Raw genomic sequence first — 14,116 nt, forward strand, 5'->3', positions numbered from 1 at the left:
ACATGAAACACAAGCCTTAATTTAACTTCTAAGTATTAATTCATCTTACAAACAACCCATTTATTCCATAAATCATTGATGAAGAAACTTGGAACTAAACACCCTACCTTACTATGCCTGACGAAGCTTCAGTTGCAAGAAAAAATGGAACTTATCGACCAAAATAGAAAATATGGTACAAAACCTAACTCACTCTTCTCACCTCTCTCTCGCATCTCTTTGTTCGAAACTAGAGGTATGAGGTGAACTAAAAATCCAACTCACTCTTCTCGCCTCTCTTTGGACTTCCATTTCTTCGAAATCAGAGCTCAGAGATTTTAGAAAGGGAGAGAGAGTAGAGAGAGAGAAAGTAAGAGAAGAGAGAGAGAGAGGAAGGAAGAGAGAGAAATTAGAAAATGGGGGAGAGAAAGTGAGGAATAACTCATTTATATGTGAGTATTTTAGTCATTTCAGTTTTGTGCATGGTGTGCATGGCTTGTGCATGACTGGTTTGTCCTATTTCTGTCACAAGATTAAGAAATTGTTCCATTTTGGGATATTTTCCTTTATTTGTTGCGTGTGTAAATAGAGAATTTGTACTTTATAGTCTCATTCCTTGTAAGTAAACGTATCAATCAATCATAGAACAAAAAATACACATCTTTGCAATTAAGTTATTCCCTGTAATTAAAGATTGGACAGGTATTTGTGCAACATTTTTAGGCGGTACTCACCATATAATTAATAATACAAACATTTTCGAAAGCAGTTGGGCACAATAAATGGAGAGAAAATAGTGAAAAACAATGTAAGGAAAAGAAAAAAATGGAGATATACTACACGCCCATGCATAAAATACCTTCCAACTAAAACCCCAAAACAAAAAGCATGTACCCAAACATTTCACCAATCCATCTTTGGTTGCTGGTTCAGAAAGCATGAAATGCAAACCAAACTATAAATTTAATACCAGCCCTCTGCATCAGCAGCCTAAAGAAACATCATCACTGCACTCGAGGTCTCGAGTTCGATTTCCTTATCTCATTTATCTTCTATCCAAAATAAATATAAACAAATAATACCATCCCTGTACTTCAGCAGCTTAAAACACACTCAAAGTTGTACTAATGGCTTTCTGGTTCTGCATCTTTCTACTATTTGCAGTTGGAGGTTCTAAGCCTGCAAATCCGATCAACCAAACCGATCTGCAGGCGCCATGGAGGACAACTCGGTCTTACCATGAATTTGTTATCCTCCTTAAGATCGTAAATAAAAGCAACTGCTGCGTCTAGAGTTCATCCTCAGCCATTTAATACTGACCGCATAATCATAAATCAGGCATCTGCTGCATTTTCCGAATGGAACTCTGGTTCCCTCAAACAGCCCCAGCAAGATCATCAGCATCACCAAGTCCAGAAGATCAGGCCTCTCTTCTTAAACAATGCCAATATTGTCACTCCAAATGTCTCTGTAAGCTCTACAAGTAGGTGTCATGGTATTACCACGGCTATGGCGTTCCACAACTTTCATGGTCATTCCGGTAACCCTGCACATCAATCTCCATGCTCCCGGTTTCATGGTTTACCGAAAGAAAATAACGCCTCTCCGGCCACCAACCTAAAGAAGAGTCACCGCACTCATCTACGAGTACACTTGTAGCAAGTTCAGTTATGTTCGGATAAATGGTCGACGGAGTTTTAACTTCTGTCCACTTCATGAGGTAAACAATGCAACGAAGAAAACAATAAGGGACCTCATTCTGTTTACTGCCTGATTTTCTCTAACAGAAAGATATGCATCAAATAAATCAGCTCCAAAACAACCACTGAGACATGCAAGTATATAACAAATTGCTTTAACCATCAACCTTCATAAATATATAGATGCAGTAAAAATGCCCGCAGGGCACACATGTCAAATTAAACAGAGCGTCACCGCGTTCAAACTAGTTCACGAAAGAAAGTAAATTACTACTGTTGAAGTTAAAATAATACAGTACATACAAGAAATCGTTCCTCAGGGATTTTTTCTGAAAGGATGGCGTTCGTTTGGCATCATATCATGCATTTTCGAGTACATAAGCAACTGCGAAGGGTCACCACTGCCGCCACCACCGTTCTGGGATGCTCGCGAACTCTCTTGCAGTTTAATCTTCTCAAAAAGGTACTGCTTTTCTGCCTCGGCTTCACTCAACCGTTGTTTTAAGTAACTGTTGGCATATTCTTCCTCTGATTTATCTGACTTGGCAAGAGCGATCCTCTGGAGCCTGTCAGCCTCTCGTTTTGCCTCATTGGCCTTGAGTTGGAACATATCAGCCTCTGCATGTTTGAGCCTCACAATTTTCTCCAGCTCTTCAATTTGATTCTTCTTTTTTTGCCTCTCAAGCTTTAGCTCTTGGACTTCCCTGGCTTTGTCCTGGAGTTCTCTGTCACAAGCATCAACAGCCATTCGGGATTTCTTATACATTCTCATCTTCTCATCAGCAACCATTTCCATCTTCCTTATGGCCTCCTGCACCACTTCAGCGATTCGATTACAAGCCTCCTGTGGTGCTATTAGCCGTCCACTTTCCCCGTTTTCCAGACTCTTTGGAGAATCTCCCTCGAGCTCTTCATCAAGAAAATACTTCAAATCAGGACAAAATAGATTAAAGATAGAAATAAAAGTACGACAACATACTACAGTATGCAAACACTGCAACAAAACCCACAATTCAAAAAAAAATTGTCCTATAGTTGGAGTGGAATCCTATTCCATAAGACTTGACAGTACCATAATACATCTTCTTCCCTAAGAAGCAAACTGAATCTGACACCACGCAGAAAGCAAAATAAAACGCTTAAAAAAATTACGTACCTTGGAAAAACATCAATATTGCTCTGCAGGCTGCTGTCGACTCTGCAAGTCCACTTTCTATTTTTTCTTTGAGATCCTCACACTTCCAAAAGAGTTTTTGCCCTCGGGGGTCTTCACTTCCATGAAAAATCCTACTAACAAAGTCAAGCTCCCTTGTCAGAGATTCCCGGTCCCAGGCAGGAGCGCAGTGTTGAAAAACATCTTTGACCCAGCCCAATAGCTCAGATGTTCGATTGCAAGCTCGACACCTGAAAAGCATTTCGGATGGCCCTGCTCCACTCTTACCGGAGGGTCCCATGCTTATTAGTCCATCACGAATTGCACAGTCAGTGTGAGTCCAATGCGAACACAAATCACAACCAACCCAGCGGCAAGTGTTAACTTCAAAGTCGAACTTGTTACAGATTACACACATGCAAAGATTGCAGAAACCATTCCTTTTCGTGCATATCTCACAGGTACAATCATCAGCAGGAATCTGGTTTTGGCATGCTATATTCCTGCATCTCTTGTACACGAAAACTTCAATTAAGGAAGTTTGAGAAAGACTGATATTTGGATGCAAAAATGCCAGAATCCCGGTATTTATTGCAACGAGGATTTCAAGCTGCACTCTGTGTGCTCTAATCAATGTCTTAGCTGTTAAGTCCGCTCTACTTTGAACAAGCTTCTGCAAAATAAAAATTTCCTCTCGCTGCTGTGAACCTCCATTCCCATCGAGGATGACTCGGAGGTTGTTCTTCAATTCTTCTTGAAACTCGTCGGGTAGGTGATGCATCTTTTCAGCGATTATATCAACTCGCTCTCCAGCTATTTCTCTAAGAGATATCTTATCAGCACTGGAAAGACGGCGAATGACTGATTGTTCAGGGCAATCATTTTCTGCTTTCCCATTCTCCATCTTCTTTGCCATTATGACATCAGCAGTAGGCCAGGTTTCTCGAGAACTGGCACTCTCGGTAGGGGACTCGCGTCTGTGATCAGAATTTGATCTGGGTTCTTCTGGGGACAGCCGAGGATCTGAAGAGACAAGGGACAGTGAGGTTTGTAATCCCCCCGCTCGTGGTTGCTGACGTGGAGGAAGCATTCTTGATGAAGGCTGTTGGTGAATATTGGAACCAGATGATGTACCCATCCACCAGTTCCCTTTATTTGCAACTGTGGCAAAGGAAGTATCACCTATCAGTATTCAGTACCATAAAACTTGAAATCTTTTGAAAGCTATAATGACGAACGCATATTCTGATATCTGACAAGAGTAATGTGCAGGAACAAAGAAGTATCCTCCATAACAACCAAATAGTGAGGTTAAATTTCTTCAAAACGAACTTGTTACAAGACGATTTCTTCTTGTTGAGTAGAAACAACACCCATTCACCACCGCCAAAAGAAAACAAGTGGATGCACACATAAACAATTGCAAATATCGGTAAGAAGATTAGGAGCGTTTTCAATTACATGAAACTCAATTGGCTTATTGTGATTAGGCAAGATGCTATGAGAAGCATATCATCTAGTTTCTACGGCATCGATTGAATGCTGATACTAATAATAAAAAATTCTCACAAGAGATTATAATTACAATTACTATTCTTATTCAGCTAGTATCGAGGCAAAGAAAATTCACAACAAATGATTCTGATGAAGTATTCGTCAAAAAGAACTAATTTTTACTGAAATTGAACATAGTAATACTGCCAATCAAGCTTTCCTCTGTCCATAACATTAACAATCTTAAACTAATTTAAACTGTCAACAAGTCTCCAATTCCCAATTTTTCGAAACGAAATAATGTTCAATCCACAAGAACATTTCACAAACACACAACCAAAAAGGCAGACCTTTACCAATTTCCACACAGTAGAAAGCCCCAAATTTATTTACTTTCCACAGAAGAAAAAAAAAACCTCCTCTTCCATTGAATCTGCTTCTCCTGGTGATTAATTTGACACAAATCCACGACTCACACAGCACAGAGAGAGAATTACAGTAACAAATAGTAAATTTCAAAGGTCACTGAACCGACCCCAAGTCGAGTACTTGCCCTGTTTCAGTGCTGGGGGTTTTTCTAAATTACTAGATCAAGAGCAGCAAATGAAACTAAAAGAATTTCCCTTCATTTTCCACCGTATTTTCTCGGCGACCAAACAGAAGAAAGAGGAGAGAGAGAGAGAGAGAGAGAGAGAGAGAGAGAGAGAGAACGCTTACCAGAAGAAGGCCGAGAGAAGATTCAGCTGCTCAGGAGTCAAAAGAGACCGGACGTGGAGAGACAGATTTGGGGAAGTTTTATTCGTCTCTCTACCACTAAGGGATTGTTTTCCCATTTTGCCCTTGGCACGGGCAATGCAGTTTTATACCCGGACGTCAAGACTTTCAAGTTTCAAACGTTAGGGTTGGAATTGCTTGCCTCACGCCACGTGTAATAGTGAGGTTAAAATGGTCATTTTATAAAGTTAGGCCACTTGACTTTTGTACATAGCCTATGCAGAATAAAATATAGATTTTTGACAAAAATAAATAAATGTAACGTGCTGTAGAAGCTTTTCCTTTTCCACATCTTAGTCAATCTAACTACGAAATCACTTCTACTTCAACGTTAATTAGTAAAGTTTATACAATCTAGATCATCTGGCAATTGGAAACTCAACGGCTTTAAATGGCACCACGTGTACCTACCGTTGGATAGATCTGATTGAACTGCAGTAGCAAAGTCCATCGCAGCAGCCTTGTTGGCCACTCTCCCTCAGTCGGGCGTGCGTTACATGTGCTTGATAGAAAAAAATAAAATGGGCACTGACGTCAACTTGCCCTAAGGCAATAAGCGTAGCTTGAGATGGCTGCGCGCTTGGGTTGGCAGTGGTTGGCCCACCACTTGCCCTTGCTTATTTGGAATTTTAGAGGTGTGTTTGTTTGAACTTGAGGGCAATATTGTTGCATTTGCCCTTGCCTTCCACTAACTGGTAAAGATACTCTAAAATGCTTCTAATTGTTACAAACTACAAACTCAATTTAAAACACATGATCTCTTGCCAATTATTTACTTTGTATTGAACCTATTTTTGAGAGGTGATTTTATTTCGACAAATGATAACAATCGCACTCCGTCATGTACAAATTCTCGTTTGCGTTTCTAAAAGAAGAAATGCAGAATAACTTTTCAAAATGCAAATAACAACTCCATCCGATTTGATTATGCTTAAAAAATAAAGATGAACAAAAAAAGGAATAATCACAAAAGCATTAATAATCCCATAGTTAAGAGTTGAGGCAAACAGCCTACGTCCATATATCAACACTGCCACCGAAGCCTACAACTGATATTTGTAAGAAAAATAGAAAATTGCTTTATGCTCCCTTATTTCTTGCCAATAGCTCCATCAAATGTTATATCCTAACAGTTATGTCCTGCCTTTTATGAGTCCCTACACCAATGAATTTTGAGAAAAAAGAGAGCAAAGGGAAAATTGCTTTGTGCCCCTCATTTCTGACTGCCGGCTTCAACAGGCTCAACCACCTCGGCCTCTAGCGTCTCGGGGTGGTTGTACCGAACCTCGGCCTCGAGTATCTCGGGGTTGTGTTGTTGGGGTTCGGGCTGCTGAATTTCGGCAGCAGGTGTGGACCATTTCCCAGAGAGCGCCAGACTCATCATCTTGTATATCTTTCCACCCAGCTCTGCTGGATTATCAGGCTGCATTCACAAGACGTGTAAGGTGAACGCGTTAGACGCCCACAGACATCATCAAACAAGCATGTAAATCAACATTTTTGGGTGTTGGCAACAATAAATTCCTAGAGGGTAATAGTTGTGTGTAGCATTTTTGTGTCTTAACCCAACAAATATTGGACCCTTTATAATTCCTACAAGGTGAACGCATTAGGCGCTCACAAACATCATCAAACAAGCATGCAAGTCAAACATCTTCGAGTATTGGCTGCAAAAAATCCTAGAGGGTAATAGTCTTGCGTAGCATTTTTGTGTTTCAACCCAACAAATATTGGAGAGCAATTATAAAAAGAGAGCAAGTACGAATACTCACAGTAAAACCGCTTGACACCAATGCTGTATCGTACAGAAGTTCAATAGCTCTAATAGCATCCTCATCATCCGGGTTGATCTTGCTTGCAGCCTACAAACCAGGGTTAAAAGTGTTGTCAAACTTGCTAAAACCGTCAAGTATTCAAATGATGGGAACTGGCACTTTCTTTGTGCAAACATACATTTAAGTTTTTAATGATCGGGTGCTCGGGATTAATCTCAAACACCCTCCTGCCTCTCATATACTCCAGGCTAGAGGTATCACCAACAGTTTGTGCCTTCATCAACCTGGAAAGGTCCAATCAAAAGTTTAGAGGATAACATTCAGGGTCTAACACATTAATATCTAAAAGTTATAAATAGCAATTCAGAAGCCTCTTACCTCTCCATGTTGGCAGACCAGCCAAACTTCCCTGAGACAAGAACACAAGGTGACGAGCTAAGACGGTTTGAAATTTGAACACTGGCAACCTTGTCGCCCAAACGCTTCTTAATCCAATCACATGTTTGGCCATATTCCTGCTTAATCTCCTTTTCTTTTTCCTCATTCCTATCCCCTGCAAAAATGTCAATTACACAAATCAGATTTGTCAGCTACGTCCCTAGCAAAGGACGCATAAAATCAAAGAAGCAAGAACATTAGTAACCACCCATCCATAGCGGAATAGAAATGTTCAACTTAAAAGGCTCCAATGAACCAACCTAGATCCAGTTCTTCCTTGCTAATATCAATGAAATTCTTCTCCTTGTATGATTTAAGGTTCTGGATGGCAACCTCATCAATGGGATCAACTAAGTACAACACCTACAGCAATAGAACAACATAAATCATGCATGGATACATAAAACAGAATGAAAATGAACATAATCATATATTAGCGTCAAGTTAATTGAGAGACAATACATACTTCGAAGTCCTTCTCAAGAAGTTTCTCCAGGAATGGTGTATTCCTGGCACTTGTCACACTGTCTGAAGCAATGTAATAGATATCCTTCTGCTCAAGTTTCATGTTTTCAAGATATTCATCCAAGCTGATCATCACATCCTCACTCTGGGAAGAGAAAAATCTAAGCAACGGAGCAATACGCTTATGATTTTCACGATCTTCAATGCAACCCAGTTTCAAGTGTTTGCCAAAATTTTCCCAGAACTTTTCATAATCCTGCAACAAACAAAAATAGGTGTGTTTAAAGAACATTAAGCAAAGATACCATTCTCTACGCCCTAGTAGCAAGAGCAGATGGCCTGGCAACGATCAGGATTCAGTCATATGACTCATATCTACAGCTAAGGAACGAAAAAGGAGACATGCAAGAAGTGATAATTGCCAAGATGCTGAAATTTGAATCATATTTCTATAAGAATGTAAAAAAAAAAACAAAATAATGATAAGAAAACGCAACAAAAAACATACTTCTCTGTTCTCGCTCATGGATATTCCAAGGATCATGTCAAAGGCCTTACGAACCAAGCGCTTCCTCATAATCCGTACCTTCAAGTACATCACAGAAACAATAGTTTGTTTAACAAACTAACTAGACCTAAAGGTTAAAAAGAGAGTGAGGTGGATGTACTCACAATACGACTCTCCTGAAGTATTTCACGTGAGACATTGAGTGGAAGATCATTCGAGTCCACAACACCTTTGATGAAGCTTAAATATCGTGGGAACTGCTCAGGCCAATGTAAAAACAATTAGAACCAATAAGCAACATTTAAGAGAACGATGCATTACTATGTTGAAAAAACATCTTTTGTGTTGTTTACCAGTTCTCCATCAAAGTCATCTGAAATGAACACCCGTTTCACATAAAGCCTTATATTTTTCGTCTTGGGATTGACTATGTCATCCTTTCCCATGGGAGGAACAGCTGGGACATAGAGAATAGACCTGAACTCTACTTCACCCTGCAAATAGCAACCTCTTTCAGCTTAAAAGCAAAAGAAAAATGAGATTAAGAGTACATAATCAAACAATTAGACATTTTATCCTAACTTCAGGGAACTAGTGCTGTCAAAATAGCCATTATTAAGGAACTTCTTTAATCGTCAATTCTACATAACTTTTACCCAACTCAAGAAGCACAAATCATGTGATGATACAGAAATATGCAGCATTTACTTCAAAACAACAACAACAAAGCCTTTTCCCACTAAGTGGGGTCGGCTATTTGTTGATAAACTTTTTTTTTTTAATGAGGGAGTAATAGTCGTTACTACTGAAGAAAGTTGAGGTTCCACCATAAAACCAATTGGCCATATGGGGAGTAGCCCAACCTCTTCTGCGTCCATGCAAGGTCCCTCTTCCCATCAATGTGGAACTCATTCTCAACACGCCCCCTCATGTGTGGCGAATTTTCAAGCCTAACATGTGGACAACATAACAGGGTGACGTGGAGCGCGTGTGGCCATTTGGCCTCACACGTGGGACAACCTGGCTCTGACACCATGAAAAAAGTTGAGGTTCCACCATAAAACCAATTGGCTACATGGTGAGTAGCCCAACCTCTTATAAGCCCATGCAAGATCCCTCCTTCCATCAATGTGGAACTCATTCTCAACAAATACCTCAGTTGTGAAGTGCGAAGATGCTAGTGGATCCAAGTATTCATTGAAAGTTTTCTTGTAGAACTCATTGTAATCCTCTGTATTGACTTCCTTAGGATTGCGAAGCTGTACACATCAAATAAGATGACGTATGAGTTTTCCTGATAAGTTGCTACCACAAAAGGCAAAGTAAACATCTGAAAAGGAAACTGATGAGGCTCACCCATATTGGTTGTGTCTCATTAGTGAGATCCCAATCCCAATATTTCTCAACAACAGTCTTCGTTTTCTTCTTTTTCTGTGAAAGTTAATTCATTCATTGCATTAGTCACGAATAGGAATTTTCACTGAATCTCCTACTATGCAGAATACATTAGTCCAAGATTGATCAAGATACTGGATGAGTGAGATACCTCGGTTTTCTCATCTTGTTCATCCGTTTTGGATTCAGCTGGATCTTCATCTACCTCAACCTGAATTGAAAGTCTCAATAGTTTCCCAGAGAATATCACTTAACAAAACCCATGACAAAAGTACAATAGAGAAGAACCCTTACCTCTTTAGTGAATCCTTTTTCCTTCCAAGTGTATATAGGAAAGGAAACAAATTGTGAATAGTTTTTCACAAGCTTTTCAATTCGTTCTGGATGAGCAAAACCTTTGTCATCGCACTGAAAGTATGTAGACGGACGAAGAATTAGCTTCGAGATCAGTCTAGTACAAAAAGGTTTAAGAAATCACAAAGCAAGCAAAATTTTATTAACTGACCTTGAGATACAAGGTGATGCGGGTTCCTCTGGGAATAAGCTTCTCGGGATCAGTCTCCTCCTGAATTGTATAAGAGCTAGCATTTACCTCTCCTTGCCATACATATTGTTTGTCGGACTTTGGGCTCTTTGTGGAGACAACAATCTGCAACCGATAGGAAATACATAACAATCACACAGTAGAAAATTTTCAATATGCAAAGTTATAATAATAATAATAAAAAAAAGCCAAACGGAAGTTGAAGCCACAAAGCATAGGAGGAACTTGGGGAATGGGAGTACTATCCCATCGTTATAGCCAATACCAAACTAAAAGTTGTTTTTCTGGTCAAGAACTTACCCGATCTGCAACAAGGAATGCTGAATAAAAGCCAACACCAAACTGACCAATCAGATTGTTATCACTGCCAGCATCTTTACTATCCTGATAAAACAAACTTGTAAGTATATAAAATAATTCAATCGCAGGATCTTAAATTCAAATAAGACTTAGTATACCTTCAATGCTTTCAAGAATTTTGATGTTCCACTTTGTGCAATTGTTCCCAGACAGTCAATAAGCTCTTCCCGAGTCATACCAATTCCAGAATCACTGCACACAAAAGAAAAGACCACACTGTTGATACGATGAACAAGAATCATTAAGCACAGGCAAAGACAGAAACAAGCAGATGGCTTACATGATATTGATGATCCCATTGTCTTTATCAGTCTGGATACGGATATCTAGATCACCTCCACCCTTCAAAAGATCAGGCTGTGTGACACTGAGGAAACGAAGTTTGTCCAATGCATCACTTGCATTGCTGCAAAAAGGAACATATTGTCAGCATAACATAGGCTAAACAACTTATGACCACCCAGAATCAAACATAAAACTATTTCTTGAATGCCAAGGCATTTTAGGGTTAGCTTAAATGTCTTGATTTTGACTACTTGGATCTAATAGAAGAAATGGCACAAAACAATGCGCAATAGTGTTCTAGGATTCATATAGCCGACCCCACTTAGTGAGATAAGGCTTTGTTGTTGTTGTTGTAACACAAATGAAAACAAGTGGCAATATTAGCAACACACAAGCATATCCATTGATAAATATTACATAACATCAAATTAGCAAAAGCATACCTAATAAGCTCTCGAAGAAAAACTTCCTTGTTACTGTACAAGCTGTTAACGATGAGGTCCATGAGGCGACTGACCTGGCACCATGAAGAAAAACAAAACTTAATACCTATTAATCCTCACAATAAAGTTCAAAAATCCCCGAAGGTCACATGCCAGTACCTCAGCTTGATACTCGTACGTCTCAGCGGGAGGTGCGGCCGATGCGCAAGAGGCTGCAGCAGTGGACTCATACCGATTGCCGAAATACAGGCCATTTTTCAAGTTAAAAGTTGAGGAATTGGTAGTGTTACACTTCCCAGGGACCAACACTGAGTGCCATCTGACTTGCCTATCAGTCCCTCCCACCTGCTCAAATTTTATATATCGACGTAAGCTAACACATCCAAAATTTGAAAACTTTAATTGAAATACTTCAAAACCTTAACAAGAAATTGTTTTTATCGAATCGCCAAACCTTTGGATTGAACACAATTAAATTGGCAGCAGCAGAACAAAAAAAAAGGAAGAAAAAAAGGCACCTTCAAACTAAAATTATCAATACAACAACTGAGGGTTCACTGAGAACTATATTATAATTAAAGTTCAAAATTAAAGATAACCCAGTTATAGAAGCAACATTTTCGATCACAATCACTCATACAAATTCAGAATTTATTAATAATTTTCTCAAATTGCGAGAACTAATCCGTGGAGTTAGGAAGAACGCACCGAACTGCAGTGGGTAGAAGCGCAGGAGATAGGAGCCGCTGAGTTCCGGTACCGTGCGCCGCCGTGGCGCAGGATGGCGGAGACGGAGCGTCGTGGGAGCCTGTGCATATTGATTGAGATGGAGGGATGAAGGCCAAGAGATCGAGAGAGAGAGAGAGAGTGTGTGTGTGATGATTGTGAGTGAGTGAGAGAGGGCTGGAGAGTGGAGAGAGGAGTTAGGGTTTTAGTAGGGGTTTCTGATGGAGTTAGGGGTTTGGGAAGCTTCTGGAGATGAAAGGGGTATTTTGGTAACTTTGAGTAGGTGTACTTGGGTTTGCAGATCAGTTTGGGCCGATCATTTGTGGTCCAAGATTTTCCCGTTATAAACAAAAGGAAAATAAAAACCTTCGAGTACGCAAATCATCGTGTTTTTAGGTACTTGGGTTTGCAGATCGTTGCTTTTAAGAATGTTTCGTTGTGTCACAAGCAAAAATTCTTGGGTGCCTTAGAGTTCTCGGTACTTTGGATGTTTTAACTACTAAATCTTAAACTTTATATTTAAAAAAAGATTAATGGTTAAAACGTTCAGAGTACTCGGTACTCCATAGCACACAAGAAAGTCTCATGTTACTAGTATTAAAGTTCAATGAAAGTTCTAGGATTCATTCCTATAAGTTCGAGTTTGATACCTACCTATTAGGGATGGACAAAAAAATCGAAAAATCAGACCAAATCGAGTGGACCAAAACTGGTCAAACCCGAACCGACTCAATTGCTTCATTCACAATTTTGGCGTATAAAAAACCGGTTCAAATCGAACCAAACCAAATCTATTAATTAACTTTTTTTTAATAGTCAGACTGATTGTATGAATTTATCCCAAAATCCTCTCGATGAGTGGTTCAATTCACTCACGCTTACAGGCACTCATACTTTTGTCCCTCGTTTGAGTAAGCAATAACGGTGTGGAGGACGAGAAATTCTTGTATATACATGTTGTATTCAATCCTCCCCTCGTTTCCTCTCATGGTAATTAATTTATTTGACGGCAATGTGAGGGATCGATGTGAAATTGGGTTGTGTTACCTATTAGTAGCTTAAAAATGATAGTTAGAGGTTCAAGTTTGGCCAACAAGACATTGTACAATGTTTTATATAACTAACAAGGAAAAATTAGTATATGGTACTTAGTTTCTAATATTCATTGATTAAGACCTTATTAGTTTCTAGATTTTGATCAAAGTCCCTATCATTAATATATTAATGAATTACAATTTTTATAATAAAAATTAGTAATTGATTTAGAATTTTAATACTCATACCCTTATTAAACTCCTAATTAATTTTCAATTCAAACATTTCTAAAATATAAAAATAAAATCAGAATAAGTTTGTACCCATTAAATTTTTATAAAAAATTGATATGTACCCATTTTTTTTAATATACCAATTTGTCATATGAAAATGTACCCATTTTTTAATATAAAATGTACCCATTTTTTTATATATAAAATTCATTCAATCTTTTCTCTAATCCATTTTTAAATTTATATGGATACATTTTATTTCGTTGATTTGAGAATGTATTTATGTCAAGTTTAATAGAAGAAATATAATAATGTTATTAAGCCTAATATCTTTTTTTTTAATGTACCCATGTTTTGGTACAATGATTTTTTGGTTAGTTTTTTTATGAACATGCCCATGTGTGTATATATACACACACAATATATTGGAGAGTATACTTTATCTTTAATATTTTAGGGGGTTTTATTTTAAATCTCATTAATATAAATAACTACAAATTTCATTTTTAAGTTAAAAATATAATAGCCTACATAGAAATACATTATTATATTAATGTCAGAGACTTTGATAAAAAACTAAAATCACAAAGATTTCAGTCAAAGAACATTGGTAATTAGGGATCGCATCTAAAGTGTCCCAACTAACAATGTCTGGTTTTCCTTTTTTAGTTTTTACCTTTTCTCGTTAGAGATTGGGGAAATGAGGAATGAAGAAAAGTGGAGGGAGGGTGGTGTGAAGGACGGTGGTGGACTAGAGGAGGGAGAAACGAAGGAAAGTATGAAACAAAAGCTAGCAACAAAAACATACT

The 14,116-nt window shown here is 38.6% G+C and overlaps 2 protein-coding genes across 5 annotated transcripts; both read right to left on the bottom strand.

Annotated features, from left to right (window-relative positions):
- Positions 1-1,829: 1,829 nt before the first annotated feature.
- Positions 1,830-5,177, bottom strand: LOC103405005 (OBERON-like protein). 4 transcript variants are annotated; one of them, XM_070816694.1, is made up of 3 exons: positions 5,044-5,177; positions 2,836-3,993; positions 1,830-2,588 (listed from the first exon to the last, which is right to left on the bottom strand). In XM_070816694.1, exons 2-3 carry the CDS (start codon positions 3,968-3,970, stop codon positions 1,996-1,998), a joined length of 1,728 nt encoding a protein of 575 aa, XP_070672795.1. In that variant the 5' UTR covers positions 3,971-3,993; positions 5,044-5,177; the 3' UTR covers positions 1,830-1,995. The 4 variants fall into 4 exon arrangements, with proteins under 4 accessions (XP_070672795.1, XP_070672797.1, XP_008342198.3 ...); XM_070816696.1 differs by having other exon boundaries at positions 4,880-5,055; XM_008343976.4 differs by lacking the exon at positions 5,044-5,177 and adding an exon at positions 4,683-5,039.
- An 884-nt stretch (positions 5,178-6,061) lies between these two features.
- Positions 6,062-12,275, bottom strand: LOC103405004 (heat shock protein 90-6, mitochondrial-like). Its single transcript, XM_008343973.4, has 20 exons — positions 12,022-12,275; positions 11,473-11,658; positions 11,314-11,387; positions 10,866-10,991; positions 10,684-10,777; positions 10,526-10,609; positions 10,187-10,330; positions 9,976-10,089; positions 9,833-9,892; positions 9,643-9,717; positions 9,441-9,545; positions 8,640-8,780; positions 8,451-8,543; positions 8,287-8,364; positions 7,780-8,034; positions 7,574-7,676; positions 7,254-7,428; positions 7,054-7,159; positions 6,873-6,962; positions 6,062-6,523 (listed from the first exon to the last, which is right to left on the bottom strand). The coding sequence occupies exons 1-20, from the start codon at positions 12,127-12,129 to the stop codon at positions 6,314-6,316; spliced, it is 2,421 nt and encodes an 806-aa protein (XP_008342195.1). The 5' UTR covers positions 12,130-12,275; the 3' UTR covers positions 6,062-6,313.
- Between the last annotated feature and the right edge of the window lie 1,841 nt (positions 12,276-14,116).

Source organism: Malus domestica, chromosome 17 (assembly GCF_042453785.1).
Source record: "Malus domestica chromosome 17, GDT2T_hap1".
Classification (NCBI taxonomy): Eukaryota; Viridiplantae; Streptophyta; class Magnoliopsida; order Rosales; family Rosaceae; genus Malus; species Malus domestica.

Excerpts from the sequence above, each read along its gene's own strand:
- LOC103405005 (XM_070816694.1), bottom strand. The coding sequence starts at position 3,970 with ATGGGTACATCATCTGGTTCCAATATTCACCAACAGCCTTCATCAAGA. Across the intron at positions 2,589-2,835 it reads AATATTGATGTTTTTCCAAG|AGCTCGAGGGAGATTCTCCA; the intron begins GTACGTAATTTT and ends TTCTTGATGAAG.
- LOC103405004 (XM_008343973.4), bottom strand. The coding sequence starts at position 12,129 with ATGCACAGGCTCCCACGACGCTCCGTCTCCGCCATCCTGCGCCACGGC. Across the intron at positions 10,610-10,683 it reads AATTCTTGAAAGCATTGAAG|GATAGTAAAGATGCTGGCAG; the intron begins GTATACTAAGTC and ends TTGTTTTATCAG. Across the intron at positions 9,893-9,975 it reads AAAAAGGATTCACTAAAGAG|GTTGAGGTAGATGAAGATCC; the intron begins GTAAGGGTTCTT and ends CTTTCAATTCAG.